This window comes from Porcisia hertigi, chromosome 23, assembly GCF_017918235.1.
Source record: "Porcisia hertigi strain C119 chromosome 23, whole genome shotgun sequence".
In the NCBI taxonomy this organism is placed as follows: domain Eukaryota; phylum Euglenozoa; class Kinetoplastea; order Trypanosomatida; family Trypanosomatidae; genus Porcisia; species Porcisia hertigi.
The window spans coordinates 106,652-128,986 of record NC_090582.1 but is presented as its reverse complement, the minus strand read 5'-3'; the positions used below and the strand labels follow the sequence as shown (position 1 = coordinate 128,986).

Genomic DNA, 22,335 nt, shown 5'->3' with positions numbered 1-22,335 from the left:
CCCCCCGCCCACCCTCGTGCGATGACCATAATGAAGGCTGGGTGGTTTCTGTGGGAAGGTGAGCGTCGGGAGGACACAGGATTAAAAGCCAACGAGCCAACGAGAGGAAGGGCAGGCAACTTCCTATACGAAAACATCCCAGAAAAGAGAACGACCAACGATACAAGTCGGCATTTCGCACCACCCTACATTATTACTCCTCTTTCAAGTGTCACACCAGGACGGAGGGGTGCAGCGGTTTCTGGATGTGGAGACCCTTTGAAGTACATCTTTCCACACACACCCAATTCCTTTGCTTACCAGCCGCGGTGATACAGGTGCTCGGGTTCGCCTGTGAGCTTAAAGGTGATATGGCGGAAGAAGTCTTGACGGTCGCTACCCCAGAAGAGATCGCGGCGCTCCTCCGGAGTCATGTTTCGGAACTCGCCGATCGACGGGTTCTCCTTGATGCGTACAAACGCGAGCTCACGCATGTACTGCAGGTCATCGAAACCCCATTTGCGTGCCTCGGTACGCACCGCGAACTCAAGCGGGTCGCTATCGAGATAATCAATCTCGATCGGTGGGGCCGAGATAGGGAAGTGGAGCTGGCGGGACTGCTCAACCGACGACACGGCCGCGAAGGCCGCAATGCGAGATGTGAAGCGACGCATCATGATACCGATTCCTTTCGTCTCCCTTGGGGTGATGACAGATTGGAGCGAAGCAGTGCGAAAGGGGTTGCGCGGGGAACAGCCAGTGATCGGGGGGGGGACCCTATAAATACACCTCTCCAACAGCGTCAGGTTGGGTAGCGGGGGGGGGGGAGTGTGTGTGTGTGTGTGTGTGATGGACAGTGGGGGAGAGGGAAGAAGACTACACGCCAGCTAGAGCAGCTCACCAGACCAACCCACCACCACGCCCCCAAAAAACATATATATGTCCACGTGCCAAGCGGTGTGGACGGTGAAAAGTCCCGGGACGTGTGTGGCAGGATCGAGCATCCGAACGAATAGAAGGCGTATAAAGGGATGGATGCAAAAGGAGTGGGGATGGTGGGGGGGGGAGGGGAGAGAGACAAAGATGTTTGCAAGATATACGGATACATAGCTTCACAGATACACATGTACACGCACAGATATGTGCTCGAGATGTTTTGAGTTAGATGCCTGGCCGTGATTGCGGGGTGTGAAGCGGGATAACGTTTCCCACACAACACGATGCGAAGTTTATACACACCACACACACAATACGTGTAGGCACGCGTATACGCAACCAAGCGCTTGTGGGGAGAGAAGTCCGATGCACAATGCAGGGGTAGGTGGTGGTCTCTGCCGTCCCTGATGGCGCTGAAGCGCCCCATACCCGGCTTCCTTTGCTTTCCTCCCCCCCCCCCTCGCGTTATTCCCACAATCACGGAGACTTGCTAAGTTTTTTCTTTGGTATTCGTTCACATGTCCTTTGCTTTCTTTTAAGGGCACTGAGATTCCCCGGTGCCGTCTCCTGCCCTGGAACGAGTCTGTCTTGGCTCCCCTCCCTCCCTCACTCATTCGTGCTGTGTGTATAAGCCCCGAAAGGCATCGCAACTCTCCGCACATTGGTGGCATTTCGCAGCGTAGACACCGTCACTCGGGATCAAGCGACCGCCTCTCTGTGCGTCCAACAACTCTGCATTATCTCATCCCCACCTTCTGTTTCCGATTTTATCTCTGCCCTCTGCGCTACTGTCCCCTTATATTTTTTTCTCTTGCACCAAGCCCCTTGGCTTTTTCCCTCTCCTCAGCTCTCGAGTACCCACCTGGCTTTACACACAGGCCCCAGTCTAATAAAGTAGTCGGGCACCATCACATTTCTCAGAGAGTACGAGAGAAATCCGAGGGACGCGGGAAAGGGAGGGGGGGGGGATACAGCTAAAATGGGAGAGGAGGAGGAAAAAAAAGGAGGTTGGCCACGCACGTCAGGGCTTGTCGGTGTATGTGCGGGTGTGGGTGGCACAATTTAGTGGTTGTGATTCCAGCTGAGATATCACCCACACACACAGACAAAAAGTGGAAGGGGAAGATGAGAGACGCAGTGGATGGTCCGAGACAACACACCTCGCAACAACACCCTCCCAATGCCGCACCGGCATCGTGAGGAAGGAGGAGGGATGACGGATCGTCATGGATCCTCAGTAAGTCGCTCAATGCTATCAAGCGGACAAAAAAAAAGTGTTTGTGTGGGGGGGGGGGGGGGAGCCGTTCAGACACCGACGCCGTTATCGCCAACGTCGTCTCACCTTCCCGCAGTGCTAGGTGCATCGGAGAGGAGGAAACCGAATGCGGCGTCCAGAAATGGCGCGCATAGACCCACGTCACAAAGTGAACGACATGGCTGTAAATTGAGAAAAAGAAAAATGTTAGACAAAACACTCTTAGCTCCAACCGTTTATATACGCTCTCCCTTTTCTCTCGATTCCTCCCTCCCCATACCTCCCCATCCATCCCCCCCCCTCCCCCCCCGACTTTCCACCACTCCTCAGAAACTAAAATGGGGGGGGGGGGGAAGGGGGATGGAGGCCAGCAAGTGTGGCGGGGGTTCGGTAAATATGAAGACACAGACATATATATATATATATATGTACATATACACACACGGGCACGTGCATACAGCGTTGAATCACCCCGAGTACAGCGCCGATGAACAGGGCAAGGCGGGGAGGATGAGTGAGTGAAACGCCGAGGTGAGAACAAATAAAAAGCAAAAACGAGAGAGAAAAGGAAATGAAGGAGACCAAGATGGGAGAGTCCGCATATTTGACGCCCGCTCACACCAAGTACGCACACAGCATAAGCCACAGCATTCACACAGTACAGAAAAATGAGGAAAGTCTTTACGATAAGAGAAGACTACATGGAGGGGAGAGAACAACAACAGAAAAAAAAATGGAGATCGTTCGATGGATAGGATCACACACACACAAAGGGATCTTGAAAAAAGCCCGTGTGTGTGTGTGTGTGTGTGTAAGGGAGTTGGAAGAGATGAGTAAGAGGCGGCAGCTCACAACTCATGTAGTTGACCCCCTCTTCTCTCTCACCTCCCTTTTGAGCCATTTCTGACGAGGAATATGCGTGAAAATGGGGCTCATTAAAAAAGGAAAGACTTCTTTTCCTCTTCCCCCCTTTTTTTGGCGTGTGTGTGTGTGGAGGGGGGAGGAGGGGGGGGGGGACTACCTCATTCCTCCACACCACCCCAAGCATACGCATACACGGACCCACTCTCAGAGCCAACCCCATTCACTTACGTTAGTGAGATGATGTACCACAGTGGCACGCCTTGAAACACACACACACACACACGCAGGTCACCATTTACTTGAGCACGGTGTGAACGCGCGCCAGCAGCCACACCGCCAACCGCGTCATTGGGAACAACTAAAGATCATCCCCTCACCTCTCTCCACCCCAACCCCTCAAGAAGGGGGGGGGAGGAGCAGGAGGGGAGAAAACATGCACACATGTTCGTCCCCCGTGTTCTGTTTTTCAACTCGCTTGGGATGAAAAAGAAAGAGAGAGACATGTGTAGGGAAGGGGGGGAGTCTTGAGGCGCCCCTGTCAACCTTGGCGGCCTTTTGCACGCTTTCGCTTCTTCCCTGCCCCCCCCCCTCCCAGTCCGAATTTCTCGTCTTTCAAGGTCCAGGTAATGCAGTTACGGCTCACGCGGACAGCTCCGCGACTCCGCGAAGTGCTGAAAGGGAAACGTCCAAGGAGAGAAGGAGAGGCACTATGAAGGCAGCGACGGGGTTGGGAAAGGGGTGAACAACTCGTGTGTGTGTGTGTGTGTGTGTTCCACCAAAGGCTCAAGGTGTAGCCTGAGAAGGCACCGCTACACACAAAAAGCCAAAGAAAAAGGAGAATGCGCGCAGCGTTTCTGAGCAGCTTTGGTCTACAAAGCGATCGCCAAGGCGAGCTCCGTGGCATGCCGTGTGGCGCCAACATGTGAACCCAAGAAAAAGAGGTTAGATGTGGGTCTCTCAGCTGTCAAGGGAAAACGGCAGGAGCAACAGCTCGTCTCACGGATGCCGGACAATGACAACAGGTGGTAAGAGAGACGTTCGCCGAGTATGTCTTCCCCAGATGGGCCGGGGGTGCGCAAATTTTTGTTCTCAGTGGCGCCGGTCCAAAAAAAAAACCTCTACTCTTTTTTCAGCGACGCCATGTCAATCACGAAGCGGTAGTAGACGTCGCTCACCAGCATACGTTCATACGCCTCATTGATGTAATCGATACCGATCTTCTCCACTGTTGCTGTGATGTTGTGCTCACCGCAGAAATCCAACAGCTCCTGTGTCTCAGGAATGCCAGCGATGTTTGACCCACCAACGCACTGACGCGAGGCGATCATGCGGCGGGGGTCTAGGGGCGGATGCGCATTTTCGGGCATGCCCACTAGGGCAAGCTTGCCATCGATGTCCAGTGTCTCCATGTAGGGGCGCAAGTCGTGGCTCACGCCCACCGTGTCCACAATCACGTCCAGAGATCCATGAATCGACTTCATCTCTTGTTCGTTAGTCGTGTTGACGACGTGGTGCGCACCGAGTTTCTTCGCCGCTTCAGCCCTCTTCGAGGTGCGCGTGAACACCGTTACTTCCGCGCCCATCGCGTTCGCGAGCTTCACAGCCATGTGGCCCAAACCGCCGAGGCCCACCACACCCACGCGGGTGCCCTTCTTCACACCCCAGTACCGCAGCGGCGAGTAGGTCGTGACACCAGCGCACAGGAGCGGTGCCGCGGCGCACAGATCCAGGTTGTCTGGAATTCTCACAACGAAGTGCTCGCGCACCACCACATGGTCAGAGTACCCACCAAACGTCGGCGTTTTTCCGTCCTGTTCCATGGAGTTGTATGTAAACGACGCGCCATTCACGCAATACTGCTCCAGACCCCGATTGCACTGGCGGCAGTTCATGCACGCGTCCACCATGCAGCCTACACCCACTGCGTCGCCTGGCTTGTACTTGGTCACATTCGAGCCGACCTTCGTCACGTGGCCCACAATCTCGTGACCAGGCACCATTGGAAACATGGAGCCGTCCCACTCATCGCGGGCCTGGTGCACGTCGCTGTGGCACACGCCGCAGAACGCGATCTTGATCTCCACATCGCCAGGACCAACATCGCGGCGCTCAAAGGAAAAGGGCTCCAGCTTTGCCTTGGCGGCGGGGGCAGCCCATCCGTACGCTGCAGAGGGCATGATGGGAACGCGACTCGGGTTTATGTTTGCGAAAAAGTTGAGGAGAGGGTGGCGAGCAAGAAAAGTGGAGGTGGGCACAAATGTGGGGTGGAGCGAAAAGATCCGCAGAGAGGGAAGAATTCTGATGGGTGTATTCTATACGGATGCGCAGGGGTGTATGCGTGTGTGTGTGGGGGGCGGAGAGGGAAAGCGTGAAGAGGAGGCGGAGGCATGAGGGCTGTGAGGAGGTGAGGAGCAATCACGAGGTCCGCCGAGGGGACGTAGGGGTGTGCGCCCCATTGCTGACATGAATTCGCCAGGGCAAACTCAAGGCGGTAATGCGGGGATTTACGTCACACTGAGGGGGGAAGGGGGGGGGGGGCTGAAATGTTTGTCCCTCGAGCGCACCCGATTCACCCCCGCCCACCCATATGAGGTGGGGTACGCAGCTGCGCGGCCAACATCAGAGCCAGTCGTCCTCTGTATCCCTTTGGATACGCCGCCTCCATGAAGAGGTAACCACCCTTTTGCATGGTCTTCAGGGAAAGGGAGCACACACGAGGTGGTGAGAGACGCAGTCTGGCTCCGCCCACACCACCCGAGATACACGCGCTTCAACTCTCAGTATCGGCTGCCCTCTCCTCATCCTTTTTTGGGGGCCTGTGGCCGTCGTCGCGAATGCGTAGTGAGCCCCGTGCCTGTGCCTTGATATCGCAAAGGTATGGTGTTGACACATCAGATTCTGACGCGACAGAGTACGTCTGCAGCTGTGCAATAGAAGAGGTGGGGGAGGGGGGGGGGGAGGATGCCGTCCGGGCATGTGCACGAGGTGATACCGCTGGAGGACGTGACAGACAGTAGCGGCGCTAGAGATCTTGGAGGGGGTGGCGGCCCTGCCGGTTTGCAGACATCCTGGCTCTTCAAATCGTCTTCCCTTTATCCCTCCCCTTCAGGTCACCTCGCCGCAGCAGCATTGTGTTGTGCTTCCTCATACTTCTGTCGGTGCCTTCGCTATCGAGGCAGATGGCGCAGTTGTCCCATTGATCTGCAGTTGGCCGCCAAGTTTGTTCCTTAGTCACCCCATGCATCGTTGTTGTCGCCAGCTCTCCATATATATATATTACTTTTGGGGGCATCAAGTTTGGCGTCTGTTTGATGTAGTACTACGGCATCGCAAACCCCCCAACCCCCCCCTCCTCCCCCGTCAATCCTGACCAGCGGGTGGACGAGAAAGTCAAGCGTATTTATCTTCTGTATAAACCGTACAAGAGGGGGGCGATTGGGGCTGCCACGCTCCACGTGACGCGCATCTTACGAGGGACATTCTGGGCGCCGTCCACCGCCGGGTCATGAGATCGCTTGCCGCGCGCTGCATTGAAGAGGGTTGCCCCTCGTTTCGTGGCGTAGTACTTTCGACCGGCTTCGTAAAGGTGACGAACGAGTTCGCAAAGAAGCACGCGCACTGCCTTTTCCAGACTCGTCTCGCGGCCTGCCACTGCGTCACTGTCTATTTGAGGCGTTTCACGGGGGCATGTCGGTTCCTGAGCTAAACTTGTATCGTGTGGCTCCTCGAGAAAGGCAAGGAGAGTCTCCAGCGCCTCTTCCCATTGAGTCCAACGCAGATTCTCTTCATCAGCACCCCAACTCCTGCCGCATTGAGGCGTTTCCGATGTAGACGTTGAGACGGGTGATGCCTTGGACTCGCTCGAGGGCAAAGATGAGGCATCCACAAGGGCGGCAGTCATGCTATACACAGCACGTTGCACATCTTCTAACCCCGGCCCTGCGTTTTGATCCAGTTGCCTGGAATGCGTCTTGAGCAGCTCAACCGTGGACGAGCGCAGTTCTGCAGCGTTGGCGCTGGCTGCGGCGACATCACCGCTGACACCAAGGACGCACGCACGCCACATCCCACGATCCATGAGAAACATGCAGCGGCGTCGAAGCGACAGGTTTTCTATGATGCGCGTGTCGCGTTGGCGCTGCGCAGGAATCCGCACCTCCATGACGACAGTAGAGGACTCAACTACAACCGGTGTTTAGTAGGCGAAGGGGGAAAGGAGGCGTGCGCAGTGAGGTGAAGCACCACCGCAGAGATGTACCTGCAATAGGAGCACGGATTAGGTATGCCGGTGTTTGTGTGCCAAGAAGAGAGATTGAAATGACCCACGACCGCAAGTTGAGCCAGCACAACCTCAATCAGCGATCAAAGAACGGAAGAGTTCCCGTGCCTTCGGGGTGTGCGTCCCTGAAGGTGGCGGTGGGAATACGGTGAGGCGGGTGGAGGCCGATGGGGAAAAACACAGGGAAATTCGGAAGAGAGGAGAGGTGGCAATGAGTTTCAAACACATTTTAACGAAATCACAGCTGACGTCCTCCCCCCCCCCCCGTCCCCGCAATGTTGGGGAAAAAAGGGAAAAGTGGGGAAAAAGAATTTCATGGAAGAATGTGGAGAGATCTTCGAGGGTGGGGAAAGAGAGAGACAAGAGAGAGAAACCAATACTCCTCCCCCCTCCCCCCTCCCCCCGCACCTCTCACATCGTCCAACGATGCATCATCAACGAATGCATCGCATTTTTCGGGTTTTTGTTGCGGGGTGGGGGGAGGGGAAGGCGTAAAAAAATTTTTTTGCGCACGTCGGGAATGTAACTGCAGAAATCACAGAACAGTGAAGCGCCTTGATGAATGCATGGAAGCGATCGCTTCAATGCGTAAGTCGGGCCGGCATGGGAGAGGTGGAGTGGAGCAGTAAACAGTGTTCAGTGCGTCTCAAGAGTAGTCTTTTGCTGCCGCCGACGCGCATGCACATCACTCTCTCCACCTACCTGCGTGGCCGTCGAGTACAAGATGACATCGCTGCCATAGCGATGCTAATAAACAAGACATGCAAAAACGAGTAGAATCGCCACCTCGCTTTTATGCACATAGAAGGGTTCTGTCTAGCTTGCGAGTCGAACCCAGAACTCCGATTTAGCGGCGACGTCTTCGGCCGCAGTCATCGTGTCATGTTCCTCGACCATCGGTGCAGGAGCACCAGCGTCGACAGCCTCGGTGCCCGTCTTTGCTGGTGGCGAGACCTTCCCGGCCTCTACGCACAGCCGCTGATGCAGAGCACCGTTGTTCTCCCGCAGCGCGCCCTGCAGCCATGCCGTGAAGGACGGCGGTGGTAACGCCAACGTTATATCACCGCACGCAGGGGTTGAGGAGGGGTGAAGAAGACGCTCTCCCAGCGAGTGTAGCGCTGTGGTGTGAGCGGTGTCTAGTACACCCCATGTGTACCACACGCCAGCCAAAAGCGTCGCCACGGCAGACCTCGAGTGGGGAGGCGCGACGGACCCGTCACTGAGGGTGGTGCGACCATTTAAAACGTCATCGGCTATCCGTGCTGTCAGACGCACCGCCTGCACTCTATCCAGCGTCGGAACAAGAGACGCGGCGACGGCAGCGAGTGACACCACCGAGATTGCGCCGGATGAGGACGAGCGCTGTAGACGTTGATCGACCACGTACGCCAAGTCCATCAGCGCCGCAAAACTCGACTGAATGATGGAGAAAACTGAGGTGGTTCTCGCTTCGCTGCTCGACGTGAACAACGAGGACGACAGAACAGCGGCAGGCGAGTAACGCAGATCGGAAGTGACCTCTACAGCTGGGGCACCACGCTGCAGTGTTTTCAGGGGCAGAGACGGTGCGCTGTGTACAAAGCTCTGGAGGGTCTTGTCCGGACCTTTGTCGTGACAGGGTTCACTCGGTGAGGTAGCTGCGACATTGGGTGTGTACGTGTCATCTGCCGAAGACCATGACGCCAGTTCCGCTAAGCAGAAGGCCCACACACGCATCACATCCCCTGCGCTGAGTGCCACTTTTTTGCTCCGCTGAGCCAGAGCGATTTTCGACTCAAAAAAGTCTGCCAGTATCGCATAGAGGACGTGAGGCTCATTGTGGGATGTGCTCAAGCGAGGACTGGACTCGACAGCGCGCGTCATGCGTAGCTGCAATTCATGGAGCAGAAGGTCTACCTCATCCGCGGTGTGATGGCTGGGGATGCAAGACATCACGTTCGGCAGTGGTAAGGAATTTTGATCCTTTCGCGCAGAGATCGGTTGCCTAAGCGTTGTTCCAAGCACCGCCTGCTGCACATGTAGCGTAGCTCCCTCGCGCGCCACGCAGTTGCAAAAGAAAAAAAAAGAGAGGGAGGGAGTGAGTGAGTGAGTAATACAGAAACCTGTTGCGTATTGTTTAAACTGTGCGGTGAAATCATGGCACACAGAAAGGGGGGTTTGGGGCGCGCAAGGGGGGCTGATGGAGCGCTTCCTCGAGATTGCGTACGAGGAATATGGATGAGTCGGCGTGTTCACCACGTGATCGCCTCACCTCATCCTCGCAAACCTCGTGAGGTATAATAATGCTGAACAGAAAAAAAAAACATAACCACTACGAGATGAGAAACAGCTGCACCCATGGCAACAAAATGAAAACCACGCGCTCGATGCGCGCTGTCCATTGACGGCAAAAGTAGTTACAGCGAACAAGCGGAGGGAGGGCGCGGAGGGGCAGCGCGGCACCACTGCACCACATTACTGTCCCGGATCGCTTACCATCCACGCCCCCCTTTTTCTCTTCTCTCTGCCCCACACTCATCATTGACAGGTTAACATGAAACGCGGTACACATACACACACACACACACTCACACTCACACGTGCCGCCACAACCACCACCGGCGACGCTCTTCAGTAGTCGTAGTCGCCAAAGTCGTCGAACCCCGACCATCGTCCGTTGCCACCCTTCTTGTGCTTGCCTTTACGGTCGCCTGCTCGGTAGTCTTGCTTATAGTCGCTGCGGGTGTAAGGCTTATCTGGCGCCTTCTCCACAGCCCGTGGTCGACCTCTCTCGTTGTTTTGAAGGGTTGGCTTTCTCGAAGTTAACTCCAGTTGCTTCTTCTCAGCCTCCGACAGCTGGTGACTCAATAGTTGACGCGGAAAAAACACTTTTGCTTCATTCAGAGCGTTGTTGCAGACACCGACGCCGCGATATAGTCTCTCCAGGTAGAGCGGGTATTCCTCGACAAACATCTTTTTCCATTCGCGCTTGCCGTCGTTCCGCGTCAGCATCGTAGGCAGCAAGTGCCGCTTCTCCTCTGGCAGCTCCTCATCCTTCCATATCAAGCGGCTCCACTGCGCATTCCAGTAGCGCTGCATGAGGTTTGTCCCGGTGTTCGACTTCTTGAGGTGCTGCCACACATCTCGACTCACGCGCTCGATCTCAGCCACTTGTGACGGAACACTGAAAGCAGCGACACGCTCCCACATGAAGAGTGCGGTGGTGAGTACTCGCTCGTTAGGGGACGCGTCATGAGACTCCTCGTCCGATCTGCTAGTGGTTCGATTGTCGCCGGAGTACTTTGGAGTTCCTGATGCTCCAGGATTGGCACCTTGGTGACTGTAGTAAGCCCTCTTGCCGGACCTCGACTTGCAGACCGCGTCGTTCCTCTTGGGCATCGTGCAGAGACTGTTCAAATGCATTAAAAAAAAAACTATGTACGTTTTACATGACCAGCGAAGAGACGCGACATAGTACGAAAGAGGTGGTGAGGCAAATCCGTCCTGCAGAGCAGACACTGATGGCGAGCAACGAATTGGAGAGGAGGGAGGGGGGGAAAAAGAGAGAGAGCAGAATAAAAACAAAAGAAGCTGGGGGACAGCGAGGCACTCACGGACACGGCCACTGCTTACTCGATCCCCCCCACCCCTTCACCTCCTTTCCCACTCACCGAATCTTCCGATGTCCAACACCCCACAGGGTCAAACTGATGATGTCTCTTCTCTTTTCTCCACCTCCGCCCACCCCCACAAAAAAAAAGGCAACGAGAGCGGGGGAAACAGGGATCGAAGGGCAGTGGGGTCGAGAGGAGACCGTGTCTGACCGGAGTGGGGGAGGAGGGGGATGGGAATGGGCCCTTGTAGTTATCAACGGTGTCCCTCCACAGGAAGTGTACACACAAAACGCAGAAAGGGGAAAAAATCAATCGACTTTTCACAGATCAGAATACTGGAAAAAGAGTTGAAGGAAGAGGACGCGCAAATCATGAGGCCAAGGCATATCACATACACACAACTACATAACAATATTCCATATACATATACTCACTCGATGCGTGTATGTTTCTTCGGCTGGGGGATGTTCCCCCGTGCTAGTAGAGGCGAAAGAAACGGTCAGAGAAGAGTCACTGTCAGGTGTACTGATACATTCTTCTCTTCTTCAGGAAGGCTTTTGTGTATACGACCACGCGGCAAATCAGCGAGCCAAGGCGAGGGGAGAGAAGGGGGGGAGTTGGTTTGAGTGTTCAGACGATCGTCATGACATGGAAGGGGAGGGGGAGGGGGCGGGGGGCGGCGTGATTCCGACAACAAAGAGTACGATAGGGGGGAGGGAGGGTGCCCGTAAGTATACACCGATGCAATACTGTTTGGGAGGAAGCACACTGATTAGCAACAAGGTAAAGGAGTTCCTCCCCGGGTGTGGAGTCGTACTTGTAGGCAATGCAAGACGGGCGTGGAGAATGCGCTGCAGAGGAGGCAGCTTCGCCCCCTGCTTGTCTTCCTATGTGCAGCTCTGTACGCTCCCCACCCCACCCCACCCCCTGCCTCCTCCGAGATACTCCCGTTATCACCCTTCAAGTGCAGTCACCAGAGGCCCAGTGACGTGTGTCCTTGCTTCCGTGCACACGCTGCGGGTAAAAATGTCTCCGTGCATAGACGTTGCATCCCGGACCCGTGCACTACGCAGACGGCCGCGCAGCTCAGTCCTGTGAGAGGTTGACCTCATCGCTCGATACTCGAGAAATCTCCCCCTTTTTTTCCTCCTTCATTTTCGTCTGCTCATTAATGTGTGAAGGTAGAGCGCAGCCACACACACACACACAAAGCGCCCATGCTGACGCATCGTCGTCAGATCACAAGTGAGCGTCAAAAAAATCAACGGAGACAAACAAAAGAAAAGCAACACGAGGGCGCGTACAAACGTGTGTGTGTGTGCCACCAACCGTAAAGCACACACCCGGCCAAACGCAGAGATCGAAAACAGATGCAAGGGCATCACCCCAGTCCCTCGTGCATTATCCTATACCTGCGCCACTTCACAATACGATAACGTGCCCCGCCTCCCACCTCCCACCCCTCCCCTTCGTGTGCTCATCTCCCTGCATTCACATACACCCGCACCGACGCGAGCACACACACACAAAACACACACACATGGCACCAAAGAGAGAGGGATGCGCGAATCCCAGGAGAGAAGCGAAAGTGATGAAGACATCACCACGTTACCGTCCGTCACCAACATCAACACCAACGCCACCACACCTTCCTTTGCGGGGGGCTGGGGAAAATGTGGTGGTGTTGGTCTCTGACAAGGCAAAAAAAAAGGTTCGATATTCCTTTTGAAAGTGCTTCACAACAAAAAGAAAAACGACGATCGCTCACCCACCTAAGAAAAAAATGAAATGAAAGTCGAAAAGGGGGGGGCAGCGAGGGAGGAAAGGAATGAGGGGAGGGAGGGGGAGGGGGAGGGAGACGGAACTGGTGCGGTTATGTGAGTTTTGTTCTCCCATCTTGACCAGCGCCTGCTCTATTACTCCTTCACCGAAACTATCAAGGCGACCATCATGTTCGCAACGGCATCCATGCGCTGCGCCGTCAGTGTCTTGAGCTCCTCCAGCTCCTTGTCCGTCTGGCGAGCGAGCTCGGCATGCTCAGCGTCGGCGCCGCTGTTCTGCTGTTCGCGATACTTCTCATACTCCCTTTCCTTCTCAGCGCGGAAGGATGCCACCTCACGCTCGGCGTCAGCCTTGGCCTGCTTCACCTTCTGTTGCTTTCGTGCTTTGGCGTCCGCAATGAGCCTATTGCGCTTCTCCTCGGCGACGAGCAGTTTCTGCACATTGTCCTGCTTTGGCGGCATGATGGTGACGAAGAAAGAGTTGACGAAGAGAAAGATGTTCAACTATATATATTTATATATATATTTATATATATGTGTGTGTGTGTGTGTGTGTGTGTGTATATATACACGCAAGTGTGGTTCAGCCAGTTGTGGGGGAGGGAGGGAGGGAGGGAGGGAGGGATGGACACAATTGACAAAGTGTGCCACGCACAAGGGCGTCAAATAAAAAACGCACGAAGATAAAAAGTATGTGGAAAAAAAACGACAACCACAGTGAGTATCACGCTAATGTGCCTCGATGCGGACAGGTGTAGAGGCGAGGGGGGGGGCCGTGAGTGAGTGGGTGTGGGGTCAAGGCTGAGGTGTACGGACTACCAGGTAGCGGAAAGGTCAAGTAGCTCTGTCGTTCTATTTTAGGTGTGGTACGTCGAAGTGTGAGCGCGTCTACGTGCTTGTGTCTGTGTGGGCGACTGGGGAAACAAATAACAGAGGCGAATCTCGACACGCGAATGGATATGTCGGAGGTGGTGATTATTTCCAAGGGTTCATAATAAAGGCCGAGGGAGGAAAGCATAAAATGAGAAGGGGGGAATGGAACAGCGACCACCAGCAGCAGCAGCAGCAGCAGCAGCAGGCGAGGTGGGAATCAGAAAAAAAAGGGTGAGTGGAGAAGTGTAGACACAAACACACGAAGCAATCATGAGCTGCAGAAATTGTAGAATCAAAGGCAAAAACCGCAGGACTGATACCCTCGGCATGCTGTCTTCCTGCATCCCCGCACCCCTCCGCCCTCCCCCCCCTCCCCCCGCGCATCGGGTAGGCGCGGAGAAGTGTGAGCCCGGCGCGTACATGCACGGGGGAGGGGGAGGGGGGGCGTTACCAAGCAACGTACCCAGTGTACATGGCAACATCGTCCTTCGATCAGTGCAGTGCCTCATCACCATCGCATTCATGTGCCTCAATAAAATAGGGTAGCTCTGTGTACGGAAGGGGAAAAAAGGGGACCAAAGACAACCCGCTAACCACAACGTCGTACACACACACACACACACACACACACACACACACACACACACATGTACATACACCACTAAAACATATGTGCGCGCGTGTGCATCGGCTGCTTTCATTAACCAAACAGGATGCGGAATAGTACAAACGACATGGCGAAGGCCACGACACCCGAAATGAAGAAGAGACCCAAAACCTGCTGAAGGCCGAAGACAACCACCTCCTCCGACGGCAGCGGCGTATACCCTTCCTTCTCCAGGCGGTAGCGGAAGTAGGGCATGTGATAGACACCCCAGGGAACAGCAACACGCGTGTTATCCGGGTATGTGTCGATCCGCTCCACCGCGCGACGGGCGCGCGGGTCTACCGGGGGATCGTAGCCATCTAGCACCATCTGATACGCCATGCGAGACTCCAGCGCGTCTCGTACAATGATGCCATCGAACTTCTCGCCTTCTGCCACAACGGGTCGGATGCTAAAGAAGGGAAGCAGGCGGCGCAGCAGTTTCTGCCGTGCAGCACCCGCTGAGCCATCCTGGAAGGGCAGACGGCCGTCCTCGCAGAGGATCTTGTCGAAGTTACGTAGCAGCGCGTCGCCGTCCAGTACGCGCTGGAAGTATGCAGGGGCTGCGATGTTTGGCACTGGGTAGAGCGTCACTTCTTTTTTCGTGTTGGGATGTTGATAGCGCAGAATTGTACAGATTAGCCGCGGTGGGTCGGTGCGCAAGTCCATGATGCCCTTGGTCATGAGCATGGCGCTCTTTGACTTCATAGAGTCCATGCTTCCCTACTTCAGGAATTCAACCAGGCTCACCAGTGTGCAGGGTCGAGTGCGCCCGTGTCCATGTCGATCACCCTTGATCACACACACACACACACACACACTAGCACTTCTTCTTGGGGTAGTGGTGATAGTGGGGGGGGGACGCAGGGCAGCGCGGAGGAGGGGACCGGCTTGAGTGCACTCCAAAGACGTTAGAACAAGTGATGTCTAACCTGTGACACGGTCAATTGGGAAGCGTGTGTAGTAATGGCGATGTTCGCTCCTGTGTGCGTTCGCAGGTGGTTGGACGATGTACGTGTGACGTGCGAAGTAGCACGCACAAAAAGGCAAGGGAAAATGAGCTTATATAAATATATAAGTTTTTTTCTCGGTGAGTCAGAGCTGCGAATGACATGTCAGAGTCAAATCAGGGGGGAAGAGGAGGAGGAGGAGTCAACAACAACAAAGGTATCCCCCCTTAATCGGCGAGCAGTTTTTTTATATTCGCTGTACCCTGTCATCCCAATTCGGGCCTCCCCTCTCCATCACCACGTACGCACCGAAAATCAGCTTCGCCGGGCCTTCCCACACCCAACCCTTCCTCCGGGCGTGGTGCGTGTAGGATATGCACGCATGTGTGTGTGTGTGTGTGCGTGGGGAGGGGAGGAGAGGAAGGGAGGAGGGGGGGGGAGGGAAAACGTGCCGATCGCGTTTCTCTTTTTTTTTCTCTCGCTAGAAATCAAAACATCTCCAAAGAAGAGTTTTCGCCTCTCGATTGGATGTTTCGGAGTGTGTGTCATACGGCTCTGTCCGTGGTTCTTCTTCGTTTACAATGGACTTGAGCTGTTGCACGTCCTCACATGCACACAGCCCGGGCATCCTACTCTTCTTACGCGAATTCGAGCAGACAACATCGGCCGACCTTCACGTTCTCGCTGACACGCGTCTCTCTCTCTTCCAATCTCCGTAGAAAAACGGGTACGCCTCCAGCAGTAAGCACACACACACACACACACACACGACATACCTGGCGCCGTAGAAGAGCCCTGTAGCCACAACACCACTATAAGTGGTGACGGCTGTCTTGTCCCGTCACCAGCGTCACCTCCATGGGCGTCATCATATGCTTCCAGCGTGACCGTCCGCCCCATCACCGGGTGCGGGTGCATGTTACAAAAACCGGATCGCCGAGGCTGTAGGGTAGCTCGTACAGAGCAGTGTTGTAGTCCACCCCATCACCCCTCCGCACAGGGAGCAACGCCGGGTGGCAGTGGACGACTTGGCGACAGCTGACCATGCAGAGCGGTAAGAGCGAGGCCCGACCTTCGGGATCCACTGTGCCAGTCAGCAACTCCACCTGGTAACGCGGGAGCGGCGTCGAGTACGGTGCCTCTTCCTCGTTCTCTCTACTGTCATCGTGACACTCATCGGCTTCCTGTTGGCATTGACCCTGTGTGGCAGACTCAGGAATGGTGACACTACCGTTTCCCTGACGCACCGCGCGCTTTGCTGCAGCTTTGTACGCCGCATCTACCTTCGAGCGGACCACCTGCAGTGCTGTCAACGCAACCTCCCAGACGGTGGTGTCCGCCCATGCGAGCTGCACCGCGATGGGCTGTTCGACTGCAGAGGCCCCGGCACTCATCGTGACCGAGGAAAGCAGTTGGCCTGCATGAGCTGCAACGGACCCTGGTCCGCTCGATGGCGGTGATGTTACCCGGGGCTGCACCGCCTGCGAAATGCCTACGGACGGAGCGCCAAGGACGAGGCTACAGTACTCGCTGCGAGCAGCGATGTCCTGGCCCGTCATGTGGTACAGTCGCACCGCACAGGGACACTCCGTGGTGCGACGGATACCGCGGTCGAGCGGTGCACGGTGTGTCCGTAGCACACCGCCAGCGTGACTGAAATGGGCTCCGCGGCACGATGCGTCTGAGCCCCTGTACAACTGCAGCGATGACGGCAGTACCCCATACATGGTGCTTGTCTGCACCGGTTCCTCCCTTGTGTGTGTGTGTGTGTGTGCGATGTCCCTCGCCGTGGGTTGTCCTTTGTTTTGCTTGTTTTTTTTTTATCCCCGTCGGGTTTGGTGGGCAGCCGGCGTGCGTGCTTGCTGGCGTTTGAGTGCAACAGAAGCAACGAATACATACATATACATATATATATACAATCAACGAAACAACGATGGGAGGGGGGAAAGAGAAGGAGCATGCGTGATGTTGAGAGGGTGTGGCCATGAACGGCCCATCGCCAATAAAAGAAAAGGGGCGGTGTTGTGGAGCACTCCGCATCGCGGTAGAGCAGGCACGGTGGTTATGATTCCCTCTTCCCGCCTCTGCCACCGCCATCGCCCCCGAAAAAAAAAAAACGGCCCACACAAACGCACACGACAGAGAGAGAGCAGCTTTTTTTTATTCATGTTTTTCCCACTCTCAACCCCATTCCGGTGTGGTACTGAGTCACAGAAAGTCACCACAGACGGTGGTCTTCGCTCTCTAACATCGAGTGTGCGCCGTATGCCATGCGTTGCCCCCCCCCCCCCCCCCTCCACCCATACACGGGCACACATCTTGTGGTGATGGGGAGTACGGAGTGTGTGTGTGTGCGGGGGGGGGGGTAGTAGTAAGGGGGAGGGAGAGCCATCCACGCAAAACGTGTACTCATGGACCTCCAAGACCCCCCACATTTTGTTGCACGCACCTTACCGAGGTCTCCTGCCAGCCTTACCCCTCATCGACTCATAGATGCACGCATGACTGGAGAAAAAGAGGGACGAGGGGGCGGCCGTGGAGGGGAAGGATCACGCCACATGCAATACTCTTGGTAGGGAATTTTGCGGGAGGGGCAGCGGATGGAGTGCAGCACCCCCATGTCCTCTCCTCCAAGGTTTCTCACCACAGAATCACACGCGAGGTTCTTAAAAGACATCCGAAGCGAAGGGAGAGGGGGAAGGACGATTGCTCATTATCTCCCTCTCCTACTTGATCCTTTCGACAGACAGACACACACACATATGCCCACCGCCCCGCCCCCACCCACCCCCCTCCCTTCCCTCTCTCTGCCTCGCCTCAGTAATGTGCATCTATGGAAATCGAAGAGTGACTGTGAAGTCGACTTCAAGCGGCGTCGACAGCCACTGCACAGTGCAGTACGGGTCGTCGTAGGGGTCCTCGCGCACACGCCGCGCGAGTGCTTCACAGTACTCTGGCGTCACATTGGCCCTTGCAAGCACTGCAAAGTGCTCCTGCTTGAGGCTCGTCTCCATGGAGCTTGTATCCCCCGCTGCTGGGGGAGCACACCCACCTGTGGTACCTTTCCTGATCACCGGAGCTGCCTCCCCGCTGGGAGTGGGCCCCGGAGGTACGGTAGGCAGCACACTTCGCGCTGCATCCCTCTGCAAAGACAGTACGGCTGCCGCCTCTGTCGGACCCACCATTAAAAGAAAGGTCACCTTGGGATTGGATACCACTGCTTGCACGGTCATGGGACGAGCACGCCCCACCTGCCTCGCGTACCGCACGAACGCCGTCGGACTGGGATTCAAAGAGAAATTGTGAAGAAGCGATTCCACATTTGGTTGCACCCTTTGCGCCTTCGGTATCATCAGCCTTGGCAAAACCAGGCTCAGTTGTTTGATGAGGACGTCGCTTGAAGGGCCGCGGAGGACTGCGCTCTCCACGCAGGAAGGATATGTCCCCAGCAGCTGCTCGTAGGTGTAAGACACTTTCATAGCCGCCTCCACCTCGAGCTCGGCCAGAGGAGGCAGCGCAGACGTCCCCTTCTCACGGAGTGCCTCCCAAACAACCGCCACCATCTTTTGGGAGCTCCACGTCACATCGAGCTCGACCAGCGGCGCGTTGACCGGAATTTGATAGCGCTTTGCGCTCGCCTGTAGGATGCCGTGCAACCGCGACGGCGGCGACGCACGCACCACAGGAAGCGACACGTTTGGCAAACACTCATCCTGGCCGATGCTGAGCGGCGAAGGAGACACGGGAGCGGACCGCACCACCGGCGTGCCGCCACTCACGCTGAGAGGGGAATCTCCGCCCCCCTGCTGAACCGGCGAGAGCGATGGCGTTGACGACGGCGGGTGGCCCAGCGGCGCCGTATCCTCCGCGCAGAAACTGCGATGACACGCGCCACGCTGCACCACTCTATTGTAACAAACCCCCACCATCGCTTCTACACCATTAGGGTGGGTCCAGGCGACTACAAGGACTGGCTTAAGGCCCACGGCCGTGTAGTCGGAGCGTGACCTGTCGTCCAGGTTCATTTTATCAAGGAGCAGATGACTGTAACCGCCTTGACTCACAGCACGCCGTATCGAGGCCAGGTAGGCAGATCGGCTTCCCGCCTCATCCTGGTTGAGCCAGCGTGGCGCCCTGCCCACCTCCTCCAAGAGAGCGTACAGGATACGCGCCAAGGTGGATTTGCCGCAGCCTTGCGGACCTATCAGCATAATGGTGTCGAGACTCTCCACGCCTGGCGGCGAGGCGTCTTCGACGTGATTTAGCTGCTGCGCATTGTCCTCGACGTTGCCTGCATCGTCATCGCTCTCAGCTTTCCCAGGGCAACGCATGCCATCGGCGGCATCGGTGCAACCACTACAGCGGCTGCACTTCCCCCGCGCCTCCTCCAGCGCCTGGAATCGCTCTTGGTGTGTCAGCCAGTGACCGCGTATTGCTTTGAGGGTGACGAGGTCTGTTGAGTGCGTAATGTACTTCTCTTGGTGTAGCCAGAGTGCGAAGTCGAGCATAAAAGGAAGTCGACGCAGCTCCCATTTTTTGATGCTCAGCCGCGTCTCGCGGGAGAGGCTGCTTATTTTTTTCTTCACTTTGGACCGCAGTGGTTCACCGGAGAGACGGTGGGTGACGACGTACTCTTGCACGACTCGTTCAAGGGAGTGTGGATAGGCACGGCACTTCCACACTTGCACAACCGCTGCCTCTTCACCGCCGTCCGCCTTGTCCCTATTCGACCCGTACAGCACAGCACCCGCGGTATCGCATCGCGACAGCAAAGACTGGCGCAATGCTTCGTAGTCGGGTGAGCCAAGCCGTACGTCGCCTAAGCACGCCACCGTCGGCAACCGGAAGCGGCTAAAAAAAGTAAATGCTGCCTTGACATCCATACACCACCCGCACTCGTCGAGCGACGCATCCCATGTGATGGCATAGAACCAGAGCGGAATGGTGGCTTTCCCTGCTGTGTTCGCAGAGGCGGCGGCATCACTGTGGCCTGTCACCCCCGGCGCCGCCGCCATCACGGCAGTGGGGGAGTCGGTGGACATGGGCCCCTCCGCCGGAAGGTCGCGGGGTGCCGAATATCTCTGTAAGCGCTCCCAGCCGGACAAGATGACATCGAAACATAGGCTTCGGCTATCGGCAGCCACAGAGGCGTGTAGCTCCACTAGTGGATCCTTGCTTGTGTCAGCGGTGGAGTTGCTGGCCGATACAGCATCAGGTACCGTTGCCTCGATGTCGGTATTAATGCAGAGCGACTCTAGCAAGCGTCGCCATAGACGCGCTATACGCACCGTCAGGTCCAGATACGCAGCCTCCGAAGACGCGCTTCCACCATTCATTGCGGAAATATTGCTTGTGGCAGTCATGTGCACACTACCTTTCTCTACATCGTCGTGAGTGTTGCGTGTGGAAGAGCTGGCGCACGGCGATGAAGACGTCCGCTCTGTGAAGGACAACTTCGACGACACACAGGCATCGTCAGACGCAGCTGCAGATGACGACGACGACGACGCGGGCCCAGGGCTGCTGGCAGAAACCCCATATCGCAGCAGATCCGCCTCCGGGACGCTGAGCCGCGTCACGATATGCTGGCACCGACAGCCAATGATCCAGTAGCGCTCCCCCAACCAGCAAAAGGCTGCAATGCGACCGGGTTCCCCGTCGACCTTCTCCAGGGCAACTGCCCTCTTGGAGACCTCTTTGTGGATCGAAAAGACATTGGTTGCCTCGCGCCAGTGCCCTATTTTGCGAAGTCCGACTGAAGTCCCCACCCGCGTCCACTCATTGCAAAAGGGGGGCGGCTGTGGGGGCGCATAGTCCCATCGATTGAGTGGACTGCTCGAGCGTGGCGCATTCGGTATCGGAGATGACGCAATCGGTGGCGAGCCGGGTGGAGAACTTACAGTGGACTTGGTGGACGAGGCGGTTGTTGGAGAGCACTGCAACGCCGCTGTCGTTGCGATGTCTGTGCAACTGCCCTTGTGTTTCACATATCCCGCCTCCTCCACCCGCCCACTTGACAGAAAACTTGACACTTCTGTCGGCGCACGGGCGAACACGCGGGCTTGTCCTACGGGGATGTGCTCCCATATCTTTTTGCTTTTACTATACACACCGTCGCTGTTGCCACTCAGGAAGCGGTCAATAATGAGAAAGTGCACACCGTTGGGCAGTGCGACCGCCGTCGGCTTCAGTTTAACACGAGGGTCGCCGCGGAAGCTGATGTGGTACGCCACATTCATGCAGCGGCGCTGGTCCTCGTCCAGGGCAGCTGCCGACACGGTGCTACTGCTCTGCTCCTTGGAGCCGCTAGTCACAGGAACGTTCGGTGTAGCACATATCGGCGTCTGATGGGGACGCGGCGACCCCGCAGAACTCGCCGGCGCCGTCACTCCTGTTGCTGAGCTGTTGTAAGTGCGGTGACTGCCATCTGCGTCACTGCCTACGGACAGCGAGAGCGCAGAGGGGCGCTGTAAATCGCCATAGACATCAGTGACATCTAGGTCGTAAGTCCATGCGTCTGTCGGTGAGGGGCCGGGGATGCCGTTTGATGCGGCGGGAACAGCATGCGAATGGTGAGACTCAAGAAACGACGCCATTCCGTTGGGGGAGGGGGGAGTACGCCCGTCACACACCCCTGACGCTCTCGCAGGATTTTTTTTGATGCGCTAATTGGCGCGATGTGGCACACACACACACGCACACACACACACTTATCCAGACATACACAGACTCACTCAAACGCGGCAGGGGAGATTTCTCAAAAATACAAGAAGAGATGTGTGGGACGGATACGGGGGAGAGTCCAGTCACACTTGCGTTTGTAGGCAAAACGCAAGTGAGTACAGGGTGACGAAGTATACGTGTGTGTGTGGGGGGGGGGAGTGGGGAGTGGGGAGTGGAAGTGTTCGATGTATTATGATTTTTTACAACTAACTCCACGCAAGGAAGAGAAAAACAGCTCCGATGATTAAGGAGGCTCTATTAAAGAGGAAAAGAAGAGCGACAAATCGGGTAAGTGTGCTGACGTCGTCGCATCTACACACACACACACACACACACACACACACACAACCACACACACACAACCACAACCACAGCAATGTGCTGTGGGGAGCCCAGCCGTACGGGATAGAAGAGATGGATGTGAGGACGTGTGCTTTACTTCTTTCACTGCCTCTC

The 22,335-nt window shown here is 56.1% G+C and overlaps 9 protein-coding genes across 9 annotated transcripts; all 9 read right to left on the bottom strand.

Annotated features, from left to right (window-relative positions):
• Nucleotides 1–296: 296 nt before the first annotated feature.
• On the bottom strand, nucleotides 297–656 carry JKF63_04802 (uncharacterized protein; the record flags this gene model as incomplete). Its single annotated transcript, XM_067900776.1, has 1 exon — nucleotides 297–656. One exon carries the CDS (start codon nucleotides 654–656, stop codon nucleotides 297–299), a length of 360 nt encoding a protein of 119 aa, XP_067756976.1.
• A 3,496-nt stretch (nucleotides 657–4,152) lies between these two features.
• JKF63_04801 (uncharacterized protein) lies at nucleotides 4,153–5,211 on the bottom strand (the record flags this gene model as incomplete). The annotated part of the gene is made up of 1 exon (XM_067900775.1): nucleotides 4,153–5,211. The coding sequence occupies one exon, from the start codon at nucleotides 5,209–5,211 to the stop codon at nucleotides 4,153–4,155; it is 1,059 nt and encodes a 352-aa protein (XP_067756975.1).
• A 1,223-nt stretch (nucleotides 5,212–6,434) lies between these two features.
• On the bottom strand, nucleotides 6,435–7,196 carry JKF63_04800 (uncharacterized protein; the record flags this gene model as incomplete). The annotated part of the gene is made up of 1 exon (XM_067900774.1): nucleotides 6,435–7,196. The coding sequence occupies one exon, from the start codon at nucleotides 7,194–7,196 to the stop codon at nucleotides 6,435–6,437; it is 762 nt and encodes a 253-aa protein (XP_067756974.1).
• Nucleotides 7,197–8,129: 933 nt separating this feature from the next.
• Nucleotides 8,130–9,245, bottom strand: JKF63_04799 (uncharacterized protein; the record flags this gene model as incomplete). The annotated part of the gene is made up of 1 exon (XM_067900773.1): nucleotides 8,130–9,245. One exon carries the CDS (start codon nucleotides 9,243–9,245, stop codon nucleotides 8,130–8,132), a length of 1,116 nt encoding a protein of 371 aa, XP_067756973.1.
• A 678-nt stretch (nucleotides 9,246–9,923) lies between these two features.
• On the bottom strand, nucleotides 9,924–10,691 carry JKF63_04798 (uncharacterized protein; the record flags this gene model as incomplete). The annotated part of the gene is made up of 1 exon (XM_067900772.1): nucleotides 9,924–10,691. One exon carries the CDS (start codon nucleotides 10,689–10,691, stop codon nucleotides 9,924–9,926), a length of 768 nt encoding a protein of 255 aa, XP_067756972.1.
• Nucleotides 10,692–12,822: 2,131 nt separating this feature from the next.
• On the bottom strand, nucleotides 12,823–13,149 carry JKF63_04797 (uncharacterized protein; the record flags this gene model as incomplete). The annotated part of the gene is made up of 1 exon (XM_067900771.1): nucleotides 12,823–13,149. One exon carries the CDS (start codon nucleotides 13,147–13,149, stop codon nucleotides 12,823–12,825), a length of 327 nt encoding a protein of 108 aa, XP_067756971.1.
• A 1,111-nt stretch (nucleotides 13,150–14,260) lies between these two features.
• Nucleotides 14,261–14,923, bottom strand: JKF63_04796 (uncharacterized protein; the record flags this gene model as incomplete). Its single annotated transcript, XM_067900770.1, has 1 exon — nucleotides 14,261–14,923. One exon carries the CDS (start codon nucleotides 14,921–14,923, stop codon nucleotides 14,261–14,263), a length of 663 nt encoding a protein of 220 aa, XP_067756970.1.
• A 1,132-nt stretch (nucleotides 14,924–16,055) lies between these two features.
• Nucleotides 16,056–16,883, bottom strand: JKF63_04795 (uncharacterized protein; the record flags this gene model as incomplete). Its single annotated transcript, XM_067900769.1, has 1 exon — nucleotides 16,056–16,883. The coding sequence occupies one exon, from the start codon at nucleotides 16,881–16,883 to the stop codon at nucleotides 16,056–16,058; it is 828 nt and encodes a 275-aa protein (XP_067756969.1).
• A 1,104-nt stretch (nucleotides 16,884–17,987) lies between these two features.
• JKF63_04794 (uncharacterized protein) lies at nucleotides 17,988–21,752 on the bottom strand (the record flags this gene model as incomplete). The annotated part of the gene is made up of 1 exon (XM_067900768.1): nucleotides 17,988–21,752. One exon carries the CDS (start codon nucleotides 21,750–21,752, stop codon nucleotides 17,988–17,990), a length of 3,765 nt encoding a protein of 1,254 aa, XP_067756968.1.
• Nucleotides 21,753–22,335: the final 583 nt, after the last annotated feature.